At 44.5% G+C, this 14,186-nt stretch overlaps 1 protein-coding gene across 2 annotated transcripts in view; it reads left to right on the top strand.

Annotated features, from left to right (window-relative positions):
- LOC115074193 (cell surface glycoprotein MUC18-like) overlaps positions 1-13,262 on the top strand; it is a 50,123-nt gene extending 36,861 nt beyond the window's left edge. For both annotated transcript variants that reach the window (XM_029573442.1, XM_029573441.1), the window contains 2 exons: positions 1,475-1,592; positions 12,441-13,262. In XM_029573442.1, coding sequence (XP_029429302.1) covers positions 1,475-1,592; positions 12,441-12,470 — 148 coding nt within the window. In that variant the 3' untranslated portion in view covers positions 12,471-13,262. The remainder of the gene's footprint in view (positions 1-1,474; positions 1,593-12,440) is intronic.
- The last annotated feature ends 924 nt before the right edge of the window (positions 13,263-14,186 follow it).

Here is a 14,186-nt window from a genome sequence, read left to right as displayed (position 1 = left end):
GAAAGGAAAATTGGTTCTTACCTGCTAATTTTCATTCCTATAGTACCACAGATCAGTCCAGAGACCCACCCATGGAAGTGGGGAGAGTCATCTACTCATTCTGTTGGTTGGCATTTACTGCAGATTTGTTAGTTGGTTTTCCACTCTGTTTTTTTGGCTACGTGAGGCATCACCATCCTCCGGTTCGTGGGGGAGTTTAATGTTGAATATTTTGAGAGTGATTATTATCTTGATTTGGGTACAGGTCAATATTGAGGGACTGCAGATGGCACACTGGGTTATGTAGCAGTGTCAGTAAAACTTTGTCTCCATTTGCTGGCAGGGATGCAAAACCCAGGAGTTTGGACTGATCTGTGGTACTACAGGAACAAAAATTAGCAAGTAAGAACCAATTTTCCTAGCAAGGGCCCCGTGTGAAGAACCCTGGGAACTTCCAGCCATTCGGTATCCTCAAGACATGCAAGTGCAGCAGATGAGGGCTCTGGGGACAGTTCAGTCATGTACACTCAGGACAGATCTCAGGGACTTCCAACCATGCATTATCTGGGCTGGTAAATGGAGTGAATGAGAGACTCCAGAACAGTTCATTCAGATACACTCAGGATAGCTAAAGATGGTGAGTGAGGGCCTTCCAGAAGCCTATGTGTGTACACTCAGAGTCTTGGCCCTTAGGTGTTGGTTTCATGGGATTTATCAGGTTTGGGGAGTGGTGTGTGTGAAGGGGCTGCTGGTCCAGTGGGCAACATTTGTGATGTTTGGGTGGGAAAGGGCCTTTTTTTTTTTTTCCAAAGCTGCTCAACAGCTAGACAGCAGCTACATTTTATCTGGCTTTGTCGACTTTGGCTAGTTTTCTGAAAATTAGGTTAAAGCCAGCAAGCTAAAAAGAGCTGGGATTATTAGCTGCTCAGCGGTTTTTCAAAATTATCTTCTTAATTTACAAATAGGGGCAATTTTCGGATACTCTGAAGACTGGAAATTGTGAGGGCGGTTCTAGTTCATGTATTATGCGCTCTAACTTTCAAAACCAGACAACATGGCTTGTTTCTCTTAGAAAATTAGTGAAAATGAGTGGAAAGTACTGTCCATCTTCTCTGTAGTGGGGATTGCTGAAAGGCGTTGCGTGCCTGTGGAAATGTCATGGGTGTGCGCCACTTACCTCTCTGGACTTCACCGTGTCTCTTGGGAGCACCACCTCGCAGCCTGGCCAAAAGCGCCATGCACCACGGAGACCTGTGCCGGCTTTGAGCTGGTTGCAGGAGGGCGGATTTTGGATGAGCCCATCTTACTTGGGGAAAATGGCTTTGTCTTCTTTAAACATTAACGTTAATAAAATCAAATTAAGAAGATTCTGACACCAGTTGGCAAATTCAATGTGTGCAGAAAACTAAGAGGGGGTTTGTCTGTCTGCTTGGCCCAGCACTGGGTTTATTTCCCCCCCTGCAAGCCTTTTGAAATGTGCTATTCTCATTGGCAGCACAAAGCCGGGCACGCAGCCGGAGGACATCGTGGTGGAGATGAAGTCGGATAAAGCGCCTGAAGAGACCGAGCTGCTTCCAGGCCCCACTGGAGAGAAGCCGCTGCCAGGAGACCAGGTGAGGTAGCCAAGGGGGAGCCTTCACTGTGGGATGCACTGTCTCAGGGACAATGGGGGAGGTACGGGGGGGCGGGGCCTGCTCTGGAATGCACCTCCCCAGGTAGACTGGGGATCTTGCTCTTCAAGTGCCGCTCGCTGGGGGCTGGAGCTCGCGCTCTGAAATGTGGGAACAGCGGATGGGGAGAGGTCCGAATGCCCCTAGCATCTGGCGATGTAGTCAGGGGCTTTGTAGCTTTGTGATTCGAGATCTGATTACCCAGACGAATAAGCGCGCTTATGTTGGACACAGTAATAGACAGAAAAAGGGCATTGAATCAGCACATGTTGGAAATTTGTGAGCAGTAGCAGCAATCATCAAGGATTGGAAAAAAAGAAGGTGACAGGGATTGTTTTCAGATTTAATTACTTCCCACTGTACAAATTTTGCTGTATTTTTGTGATTTTTTTTGTTTTTGTTTTGCTTTTACCTTAAGTCCCAAAGTTTGAGTTTCCAAATTATCATTTTTTTTCTCTACAGTTGAAGCCTTGACGATTGGCATGACTGCTCACAAGTTTCCAACGTGTGCTAATTCAACCCCTTTTTAAGATCTGATTAAAATGCGTTGATAACTGCTGGAAAAATAACAGAGTTCATGATCAAACATTTTATTCATTTAAGAGCCCAACTTTTGAAACCGTCTGCAGTTTGCCATTTGCATGCGTAACTGGATGCATTGAGATTTATAAACTGTGTGGCGGGAGCTGCGCCATTTATAAAATACCTTGTATTTCTGCCCCCAAATGCACGTGTTATGTTTGTAATGCAGAAACATGCATTATTTCTCTACCCATTTTATAAAATGGCAGACACGTGTTTTACATGTATAATCGTTATAATAGTGTGTGCGCGTAATAACCCAGAATTAAAGGCAAAGGCGCCGTTCTATGAAGCATCCTCGTCCTCCACCGCTGAGAATACATGCATGCAGGCATGGAGTCACTGACACCTCCACCAGTTCAGACCTTCACCACTTCACCCTGAATCCCCACCAATTTACCCAGACCTCCCACCCGAAAATTACAGACAAAAGGCAAGTCTGATTTCAGTCGTGCGAGTGTAAAAATGTTCGGACAAGTTCAGTAGTGCGTGCGTGTATACCTCTTTTGTGTGCCAACTCCTGAACTCTGCCCCGAAACGCCCCTTTTTTCCCCTCGTTAACATTTATGCAAGGACGCACATACTCTCGAGGTTTATAAAATAGGATAAATGTGTGTAAATTCTAACTTTGCACACGCAACCTCCGCCCCTAACTCTTAAGAAAACAAGCTTTTGTTTCTCTTGGAAGGGAATTGGTATCTTTTTTGTTTCTCCAAAGAAATCAGTTTGCACATTTCTCTCTCTCTGCCTGTCCTGTAGCCCCCAAGAAAGAGACATGGCTGCGATGCTTCACGGTGTCCCAGGAGGAAGTTTCTTAATGTAGGAACTAACAGTGTAAATGTTATCCAATAAAGGACCATCTGCTCCTCCTCGTTTGCCCAGTTGACCCTGCCTACACTACTCTAGCTCTGGTTTAAGGGGTGTACAGGAGAAACCTTTTCGTGTCATTTTCGTTTCAGTTTTGGGCTAGTTTTGTTTTTTTCCCAGGTCTTGTTTTTTTCATTTTGTTTGATTTTAGTTCTGTTTCCTCCCCTGTGCTCAGCACAAGCAGCTTCCCCCATTTCCACCCTCTGCCTTGCTCGGCTCCTATCTGGATGTTCACTACCTAGACCTGCTTCTCCCGTGTAGTGTAAGCTGTCATGCTCGCTTCCCAGGATAGCTGCTTCCTTTGGGGCGTATTCAGCCGAAGGGGTAGTGGAAGGCCATTTTAGCAACAGTGATGATGCAGGGCAGCATCTGGTAGTTGTGGTAACGTCTGGGTTTTGGCAGCTGGTCAGTCTCTTATATGAGCCCTCTTGCTTTCTGACCTCCAGCGTCAGAAAAGTCCCACCTACCAGCACTTCTAAACAACACTATTCATCTTTTGGTTTTGAATTTTACAGAATGTTTTAATACTAGATATAAAACACATTCAAGAGCAGGGAAGCAGACTTCTGTCCGCGTGACACCAATCTGTTCAGATTTTCAGGACATATCCCTAATGAATGTGCGAGAGCTAAACTTGCATACAATTTGAAACCGCAGTCATACGGCACTATCTCATGCATATTCTGAAAACCCGAGCAGACTGGAGGTTGCCTACCCCTGTTCAAGGGTGAGCAGTCCAAGCTACAGCCCCAAAAGCACATTTTAAAGCCCTTCAGGGACCAACAATGCATTTTATATCATATAAATTGTGAAAAAAAATATTTTTAATTTATTACACTTTTAAGATAACTGAAAATGTGATTTTATGAAATAAATTATTTTGCGTTAGTGTGATTCATTTCTTTCTCATTCTGCCTTTCCTCTTCTTCCCATGCAGTGTGTAAGAAATGTAGGACTGTGACTTTTTTAGCATCACTTTAAAATAGTCTAGCATTGTCTTTTATATTCACAAAGAGTGGAAGATACTATAGAAATATGTGCAATTTATGCAGAGTGAGCACAAAACAGGTTTTCATGATATCCAAAACGATTATACATGAGGTAGATTTGCATGCACTGCCTCCATTGTATGCAAATCTCTCTCATGCATATGTATTGTGCAGATCCTGAAAACCTGACTGGGTTGGTATGTCCTGGGAAGTGGGTTGAGAACCTCAGATCTAGCAACATCTATAATTGTGATGGATTCTTTGCACAGTTGAGGGAGCTTCAGGTTGCTCTTTTTTTCTTATTCAGTGTATAAGGGTGTAGAATAGGGGCTGGTTTTCTATACCCATATGGTGGTGGGAGCATGTATGTGATCTATTTTCATAGAACTTGGCAATCATAGCCTGCCCCATGATAGTTGTGTGGTTTGCAGATGTGTTGCTATGTAGTCAAAAGATTAGGTCGGGCCTGCTCTAGCCCAGGAGAAGTGAGACTGGTCTTTTGGGGAGAGATTACTCTCCAAACAATGTTCGCTTTTTCTCCCCATGGTGATAAAAGAAGGGTGCATGCTCCCTCCAGCCATCATCTGCATCATTAGCTAAGCAGTAACATTATATCAACGAGCACACCACCCTGATCAATCAGGCACAGCTTTAGGCATGAGCCCTGACCCTTCAGCCACGCTTGGTGAATTTGAGCTGTGCAGTGCCCTAATTCCCACAATGTTTTCATAGTCTTACATGGTCAACAGCATAGTGGGGACATTTGGGTCGCATGTGGCTCATTAGGAACAATGCAGTATGGAAAGCAACGGCTGTTTCGGGGAGTGCCCCAGCAGTAAGGAATGACATTCAGGGCACTGGCACCCAAATGGGGAGAGAAAATGAGGGAGAGGAGAAAGTCCTGCTCCGCAAGCAGTAGTGACTGAGTTTAGGGCCCTTGAATATAGGAATGGTCAACACTGGACCTCAAGAGCCATAGGCAGGCCTAATTTTTAGGATATCCATAATAAATATGCATGAAGAGATTTGCATATAATGGAGGCAGTACACCAGGCCTGTTTGTGGCTATTGAGGATGAGTTGGCCACCTCTACATGAATACAGGTATCTAAAAGAAGCCTGGGAGCGATTGTAGGTTCCTTCCTACACTACTGAAGACTGTTTCTGCAATGACTGGATTAAATGAGTTTGAAGGGGATATAAAATAAGGCTTATACTGCCAAATCCCAGCCATGGTTCTGATGAGTGGAAAGCTGAAAGGAGCAGGAATAAAATAAAAAAGTTAGAACCATTGTCTTGAGTCCAGAATGCTCTAGACAACACCTAGAATTCCAATATCTCTGATGCTTGCAGGGTAAAAGTGTGAATTATGAATGTACCTAGAATGATCCTAGAAAAACTAGAATGCTGGCTGCCTCCTTATATTTGGGGTAAATGCATTGACAGCTAGAATGAGTCTGGAACATATCCAGAACATACCTGGAGCTATGACTTTGTCACATTCAAAACAAAGCCTGACTCTCACAGTTGAAAAGAGCTAGAACCCTTGTCTTGAGTCTAGAACACACCTAGAACACACCTAGAATTCCAACATCTCTGATGTTTGCAGGGTAAAATTGTGAACATACCTTGAACGTACCTAGAACATACCTAGAACAACTAGAACTCTGGATGCCTCCTTATAGTTGGGGGTAAATGCATTGACAGTGCTAGAATGAGTCTGGAACATATCCAGAACATACCTGGAATACTGTGTCACATTCAAGACAAAGCCTGACTCATAGTTAAAAAGAGCTAGAACCCTTGTCTTGAGTCTAGAACACACCTAGAACACACCTAGCACACACCTAGAATTCCAACATCTCTGATGTGTGCAGGGTAAAATTGTGAACATACCTAGAACAGCTAGAACTCTGGCTGCCTCCTTATATTTGGGGTAAATGCATTGACAGTGCTAGAATGAGTCTGGAACATAATTCAGAACATACCTAGAATGCTGACACTCACATTCAAGACAAAGCCCTACTCTCACAGTTAGAAAGAGCTAGAACCCTTGTCTTGAGTCTAGAACACACCTAGAACACACCTAGAATTCCAACATCTCTGATGTTTTGCAGGGTAAAATTGTGAACATACCTTGAACGTACCTAGAACATACCTAGAACAACTAGAACTCTGGCTGCCTCCTTACAGTTGGGGTAAATGCATTGACAGTGCTAGAATGAGTCTGGAACATATCCAGAACATACCTGGAATGCTGTGTCACATCAAGACAAAGCCTGACTCATAGTTAAAAAGAGCTAGAACCCTTGTCTTGAGTCTAGAACACACCTAGAACTCCAACATCTCTGATGTTTGCAGGGTAAAATTGTGAACATACCTAGAACAGCTAGAACTCTGGCTGCCTCCTTATATTTGGGGTAAATGCATTGACAGTGCTAGAATGAGTCTGGAACATAATTCAGAACATACCTAGAATGCTGACACTCACATTCAAGGCAAAGCCCTACTCTCACAGTTAGAAAGAGCTAGAACCCTTGTCTTGAGTCTAGAACACACCTAGAACACACCTAGAACACACCTAGAATTCCAACATCTCTGATGTTTTGCAGGGTAAAATTGTGAACATACCTTGAACGTACCTAGAACATACCTAGAACAACTAGAACTCTGGCTGCCTCCTTACAGTTGGGGTAAATGCATTGACAGTGCTAGAATGAGTCTGGAACATAATCCAGAACATACCTAGAATGCTGACACTCACATTCAAGACAAAGCCTGACTCTCACAGTTAGAAAGAGCTAGAACCCTTGGCTTGAGTCTAGAACACACCTAGAACACACCTAGAATTCCAACATATCTGATGTTTGCAGGGTAAAATTGTGAACATACCTAGAACAGCTAGAATGCTGGCTGCCGCCTTATATTTGGGATACATGCATTGATAGTGCTAGAATGAGTCTGGAGCATATCCAGAACATACCTGGAATGCTGTGTCACATTCAAGACAAAGCCTGACTCACAGTTAAAAATAGCTAGAACCCTTGTCTTGAGTCTAGAATGCTCTAGAACATGCCTAGAACACAACTAGAATTCCAACATCTCTGATGTTTGCAGGGTAAAATTGTGAACATACCTTGAACGTACCTAGAAAAACTAGAACTCTGGCTGCCTCATATTTAGGGTGAATGCATTGACACATCTAGAATGTGTTTGGAACATATCAGAACATACCTAGAACTCTGTGTCACATTCAAGACAGAGATCACACTACATTTAGAATGTATCCAGACTAGACCTAGAACATATCTGGAGCATGCTTAGAATGCTAGTTGTCTCCTTGTAAGTTGTGGCTTTTGCTTCATCAGATCTGGAAATGTATCATGTATGTAACCAGAACATACCTGGAACAAGTCTAAAATAGTCTACATGTGTAGCATGTCTTTTTTCACATTGGGAATAGCCTAGAATAGGTGAGTACCAGAGTCTAGACTAGCCAGTATGTATTTGCACATGTGAAAAGAACCCAAAAGAGTATAGAATGTTAGCTAGTTCTTTTTAGTTAAACTAGTCTATAATATTCTCAGTGCATCTCCTTCTCTTTACCTGCACACTGAAAAACATAGCCTAGAGCACTTTCGAACCCCCTTGCTAGTTACAAGGTGTACAATAGGCTGGAGTAGTTTAGCAGAGAGTGGATTTCTATCTGTTTTTCTATATGCAGAATAAGAAGAAAATAGTCTAGGCCAGTGTGGAATATGAACCCACAACCTATTTGGGATGAGAGAAAAAATATTTGTTAAAAACCTGGCGTTATGTGTAATGGTTTAGATTTCTGCCTCTCCATTCCAGTCAGGGTATACAGGGAATGGTTATAGCATTGGAGGCTATTTTTAAATTTTCACAGTTGGCTGAGTGTAGAATATGGTCTAGAATGAGCAGTCTAGATCAGGGCTTCCCAAACCTGTCCTGGGGACCCCATAGCTAGTAGGATTTTCAGGATATCCTTAATGAATATGCATGATATAACTTTGCATATGAGACTTGCATGCACATTTATATCATGCATATTCATTGCAGCAGATATCATGAAAAGCTGCTTGGGTGTGGGGGCCCCAGGGCAGGTTTGGGAAACCCTGGTCTAGATTTTTATTTTAAAAAATGTAATAAAATCTAGAGCAGCCTCAAATTGTGGCAGACCCTTTTTTTCCCTCCTTGGTTTTCAGTTCAATGTAGTCTTTTCATGGGGGGAATAGCAGCAAAAGTAATGCAGATTGGTAACTTCCATGGCCCTCCACTTTACTCACACAGGTAACAAAACCCATTCTGACCAGCTCTTCGCTTTGGGAATCCATCGTGTGCCCTGGTCTTTAATTATTTCAAGGTGCTTAAGAGAAAAGATGGTGCAGTACCTTAAAATAAGTGGATTACAGGGCACCAGCTCACACTGGGAAGAGCCTGTCAGAGAAACTTGATTGAGTTCTTTAATGAGGCACCAAAGTGGCAGGTCCAGAACATAAGAACCAGCTGTTGCTGATCTAGACCCTAGGAAGGCTTTTGACACTGTTTGGCATCAATTAGTAAACAAGCTGGCGAGGAGAGGACAGAAAGTTGTATACTGGACAAAAAACAGAGTAGCGGTCAATAGGGCCCCTCTAGAGAAGCTGCGATAAGGAGGATGCTCAGACCTTTTCACTAACTTTTTTTTACTTATTTCTATAGTGGTACTAGATCTACATAGCACTATACAGAGACACATAAGATGCAAGCTCTGCCCTTTCTGATTTAGTCACAAGAGACAGACAAAATAAATAAGAGGCACTAGACAACTTATTTATTAGAGAAAACACAGTTAAAACCAACAACGCTGTGATCAGAGAGAGAGCCAGGGTTTAAGGCATAAAAGCAACCTCACAAAGGTGGGATTTTAGGCTGGACTTAAATAGGGCCAGAGGAGGAGGGTGAGGCAGTAACTCTGAGAGGTTGTTCAAGGAATACAGCACAGCAAGGTGGAAAGCGTGGAGTCAGCCATGGTGAAGGGCACAAAACAGCAGCTCACCGGTTGGACGGGAGGAGGAGCGTAGAAGAAGCTGCAGCGTGAAGGCACTTGTGAGCAGAAGTTTGAGCTGCTTGTGGAAGTAGATGGGGAAGCAGTGTGATTACTCCAGATGATGAGTTACATGGTTGTGAAAACAGGGGATGTGGTGTGGTGCAGCTACATTTTGAACAGAGTATCATGGAGACAATAGGTTCATTGGGAGACCTGCAGTAGTCTAGGTAGGAAATGACAAGTTTAGATAAAGGGTTTGATAATTAGATTTAGGCTCAAAAAATACACCCAGCTAAAACCGTTTATAAACTCTACCCCCCCCCCCCCCCCAAACAAACACACACACACACACACACACACCCTTTTAGCCAGTTGAACGTATGCAGCTATGATTGGCGCCTGCCCACATTTAGTCTGGCAAGAAAGGGGGAGGGGCGAGCCCAGCTGAACCTTTTAAAATGTAGTCTGTTACCTTAAGTTCTCTTGTTTCTGGTGCTGTGATAAAAAGTGCAGTGGGAGAGGTAAGAGGAGAACCAACATAGAGCAAAGTTCCAAAATTCAAGTGAGGATAGGATGTCAAAGAGTAGATGGTGATGACTAGGGGCAAAGGCAGCAGACAGGCCAATGAAGATGAAGGAAAGTCCTTTGACCTTAGCTATGCAAAGGTCAGCACAGGGTTAGGCAAGGGACTGAGGTGGATCCAGAAGTCAGCGATACCAGAAAGCCAAGCAATGCAGGTAAAAGAGCAAGGAGGAGATCAGACCCATGGTTAGCAGGGCTGGTAGTCCAGCACGGGTGTTGCAGAGTTACTGTGGAAAGGGAAAGCCTGAGGTTATGACAGATTGAGGGGGAGAAATCAAAGGAACCCAGAGTAAAGATGGAGGAGAGATTAGGGGCAGTTTGTGATGTGATTGGGGGGGGGGGGGGGGGGCGCACAGGAATGCAGTGGGGAAAACTAATTTGTCATGGAAGTAGACAACAGAGTGTGAAGAGGAGGGGGGAAATGGAGGCAGGGCAGTTTGGAGGGGCCTAGTGGGGGCAGTTCTCCAATAGCCTGCGTGGCTTGCAATTACATGCACTAATGGAAAATGTCACCCTAGTCCAGAAATACTGGTGTAATCAGAGGACAGAAGGTACCGTATTATTTAAATGACCAAAACCAGTTTTAACCCAGGCACATCCAGAAAAGCCCTGAGAAGGGTAAGGCTATGGATCCTGTGAATAACTTGGGCAAGTGGCTACTTGCCCTATCACACAAAGCCACCCTGCAGGCAAGCTTCACACGGGCTGCGGCTGAAACTAGGAGTAGGGGGCTCCTTCAGCTCCACTAAATACCACACACACCTGAAATTTTTTTTTTTTTTTATTTTTTTTTTTTTAAACATCCTATAAAACAGGACCCATGTCAGGTAAACATTTCAAACAGAAAACACTCTTTTCTACAACCTTGGTCACAAAGTTTATTGGTTTGAGATTAAGCTTAGCAGCTAATAATCACTTAGAAAGTAACAAAACCCTATTAAATATAGATTTTGCATCCACAGGAGGATAAAACACTTTTCAGGTAAAATTTTCCACATTAATAATTTTGCAAAGATGCACCAGCTGGAAGGTACTGCCGAGCTTAAAACCCTTCCATGGGTTTAGAGATTCTAGAGAAATAAATAGTATACCCTCACCAATGTCGTCTAAACTCTACAAAAATACTTTCATATCCAAACTTCCTCCCCGACCAGGGAAGCTTCTAAATCTCCTCTGGAGCTTGGTGCACAAGCACAGAACACCCCCCTGCATTTACCAAGACCCGCAGCACTTTGCTTGCACGGCAGAAGGCTCAGAACAAGCCACCTGCACAAAGCAATGAAGTTACCAATGATTACATTGATTCTCTAAAAGCTAACAGGCCGATACTGTAAAAATATGCAGGAGAGCAGGCGTGCGATTCTCTATTTAAATAAGGGGTCAGCTAATGAGGAGGCGCTAGGGACAATAGCAAAGAGGTGGCTGTCAGCGGGTCCCACCAACCAACGCTCTATTTTACCAGCATCGGTTTCAGGTTAGGAAGATGGATGCCGGTAAAATTGAGCGTCTGTTTTGGAAATCTACGGACTGGCAGGCAAATTTAAATTATTTTTATTTTTTTATTTTTTTTTTTTAATTTTTGGTTCCTCTGACAATCACTAGCATATTAAGGCAGAGTGTTTACAGAAAAGCAGTATTTTCTTCTTTTCTGTACACTTCTCTGGGTTGCTTAGAATTTAAGGGCAGGTGTTAATTTCTGAGAGAGATAATTTCAGTATCCCAAGTGACTAATAGGCTCAGCAACATGCATTTGTATGTGATGAGTGCTATTAGTTTTCAGGGGGTTGGCTGCGCATTTTCGACACGCTATTACCCCTTCCAGTATAAGGGGTAATAGATGCGGGTTGGAAACGCGCGGCCAATCGCATGGTAAATGGTGTGCTGGGCCGCGCACACCGTTCTGTAAATTAGGTAAATGTAATCTGCACGTGTGTAGTCTCCATTTGGTCTTTGCAAGGATCTCTTCCCAGTTTTGCAACAAATCAGCCAACCGGCACAGGTGCTTTCTCAGAGGCAGGCATGTGTTGGAAGGGAAAGTTGCGTTACCACTGTCACTGTTTTATTGTTCTAACAGCTGAACACAACTACCAAATAACATTGTTTGTGGTGTTCGGTGACTTCCTTTTCTTGGAGCTGACAATTTATCTGACACAGGCCAAACAATGATTTGCAGGCATAAATCTCCATTGAAAAATAGCCTCCCTCAATATGGGTAAACGAATGCGTGGGGTTTCTTTAGCTGCATTTAGGGGAGGCATTTCCTGGAGGGAGGTCTAGGGCAGGGGAGGTACTTTGCACCAAAAGTTAGCTTAAAAGTGAAAGTAGGCACAGACTCTCTCTGAACACAGTTGCAGAGTCCTTGACTTTGTCCCAATGCAGTTTCAAAATTGCATTCCCCCTCTCCCCAGGAAAGTTTCTAGTTCCCTAGAATTGAATGAGTGAGAGGATAGGCACACCTGTGAACCTGGAGATGGGCTCTCAAATCCCACTACTCCCACCAACACTGATGGCCGAGAGCAAGTCCCTTTCGCTCCACCTAAAGCTGTACCTGGTTTCAGGGTTCTATATATACGTCAGAATAGTGAGAGATAGGCAGAGGGTTTCCTGCACATCAGAGACTCAAACCTGGGCATTCTGTTGCTATACTCCTATCCTCCTCCATTTTTCCGTTCATTGTGCTCAGCGCAGACTGACTCTTTCTCTTGTCTTTCTTGGGTTGAAGGGAGAGAAGTATATCGACCTGAGGAACTGATACGATAGAGCCTGGAAGTGTTTCAAGCATCTGCCCTCCACTCCCCGAGACGGCCTGCAGGCAACTCCCCCTCCTCCAAGAAACCTGCAGCAGGTGCAGAGTGACCTCCTCTTCTTCACCCCAAGACAGCAGGAGCCAAGGGAGGGGGACAGAGAGCACTGCCTCTACCCTTCCCTCCCAACTTCACCGCTGGTTTTAGTTTGAATTTCAGCACATTTGTAAATAAGGTTTTGGTGCTTTACACACAAGCATTGGTGAAGTCCCCAGCAAAGCAGCTGAGGAACAAAGACAGCAGCCTCAGGAGGCATCAGAACAGTGCTCTGTGCCTGGGTACTAAACAAAGACTCGTCCCTTGCCCTTCCACTTATCTGTTCCCAAACTAACCCATTCCAACCCTGCACATTCAGCACAGTCCCCAAGCTGCTGTGTGACTGAGGGTGGCTTGTGTGTATTTTTACAGCAGCTCTGCACCCCTAAGCAGGTTTTCTGCAGGCCAGAGGATCAAGGAAAGTTTGTTTTGTAGGATTCCTGACGAGTGCACACCCTTCAGCAGCACAGACAGCGTTGCTGGAAGGGGTGGGGGGTGGTTGTGGGGCAGCTAATCCCAGGGGCAGCTGCTGGCTCACACACAGAGAAAGGGAGCACAGGCCATGCAGCAGGGAGCAGAATGGGGGTTTATTGCATAAAAGTTTGTTGGTTTTTGTGTAAGAGTGATTTTGTTGAACTGTTTTGTTTTGTTGGGTTTGTTTTTTTTAAATACATGGTAATAAAAGCCAGATTCTTACATGGTCACTTCTGAGTCTCTCAACTTTCTGGATGGGGCACTCAAGTGATGGGAGATTGTGGGAAAGAACTGATCACTTGTGTAAAATTCTGCACTTCCTGTCCCCCAGATCTCTACTAGAAGGCATTTCTAAGTACAGCTGGCAGAACTGGATTTAAAAGCACACGTATTGCTAAGCTGGCGTTACTTGATCTAACAGCAAAAACAGAGATCCATAGCTTGCACCACCTTGACCCAGCACAGCAGGCATAAGACGAAAAAAAAATTCCATCTATGCTCGGCGCCGGCTAATCTCAGAAATGCTGGTGCCGCCACTCAAGAAAAGTCTCTGGGAAGTCCCTGTTCCTTCTATGAAAGCTATTCTTGGGCAGGTCCTGAAAGATATGCTCTACAAATCCAACACCCCCCCCCCCCCCCCCCAACACTAAATCATATCGCACACACCAAAAAATAAAAACCACCACCAGCTCCGCTGCGGCCTAGTTCAGTTAGGGTGCAGCTGTCACTACTTCAGTGCTGTCCCAGGAAGGGAATGCACATTTGCACAGCGAGATTGCAAGCCAAGAGCTTCTGGGCGCTGACCCAAAGCATTTTGCAGCTGTCCCTGCGGCTGGTGGGGGGTGGATTCGGCAGCTCACTGCAGCCAGCAGCCAAACCACACCAAGGCAGCACAAAGTTCTCACAAGTATTGAAAGTCAAGTTTAAGATATGGAAGTTTGAGGCGGCCTTGGATTTCCGAATTCCTCTTCAGCTCAGTGCATTCCTAGAAAGCTCAGTAGCTTTGACACCCTTTTTCCCACAGGCTGGATGTCCTCCTTTCCCTTTTAACTTACCCTTTCAGGAGAGTGGAAATGGGGATGCTGGTCAGCAGCTCAGGGAGTCTCTGGGTGTGGAAGGAGGCCTAACTGAGCAGTGGCTGCCAGGTGAGAGGA

Source organism: Rhinatrema bivittatum, chromosome 12, assembly GCF_901001135.1.
Source record: "Rhinatrema bivittatum chromosome 12, aRhiBiv1.1, whole genome shotgun sequence".
Taxonomy (NCBI): domain Eukaryota; kingdom Metazoa; phylum Chordata; class Amphibia; order Gymnophiona; family Rhinatrematidae; genus Rhinatrema; species Rhinatrema bivittatum.
The sequence above is the reverse complement of the archived record's forward strand: the minus strand, read 5'-3'. Positions and strand labels throughout refer to the sequence as shown.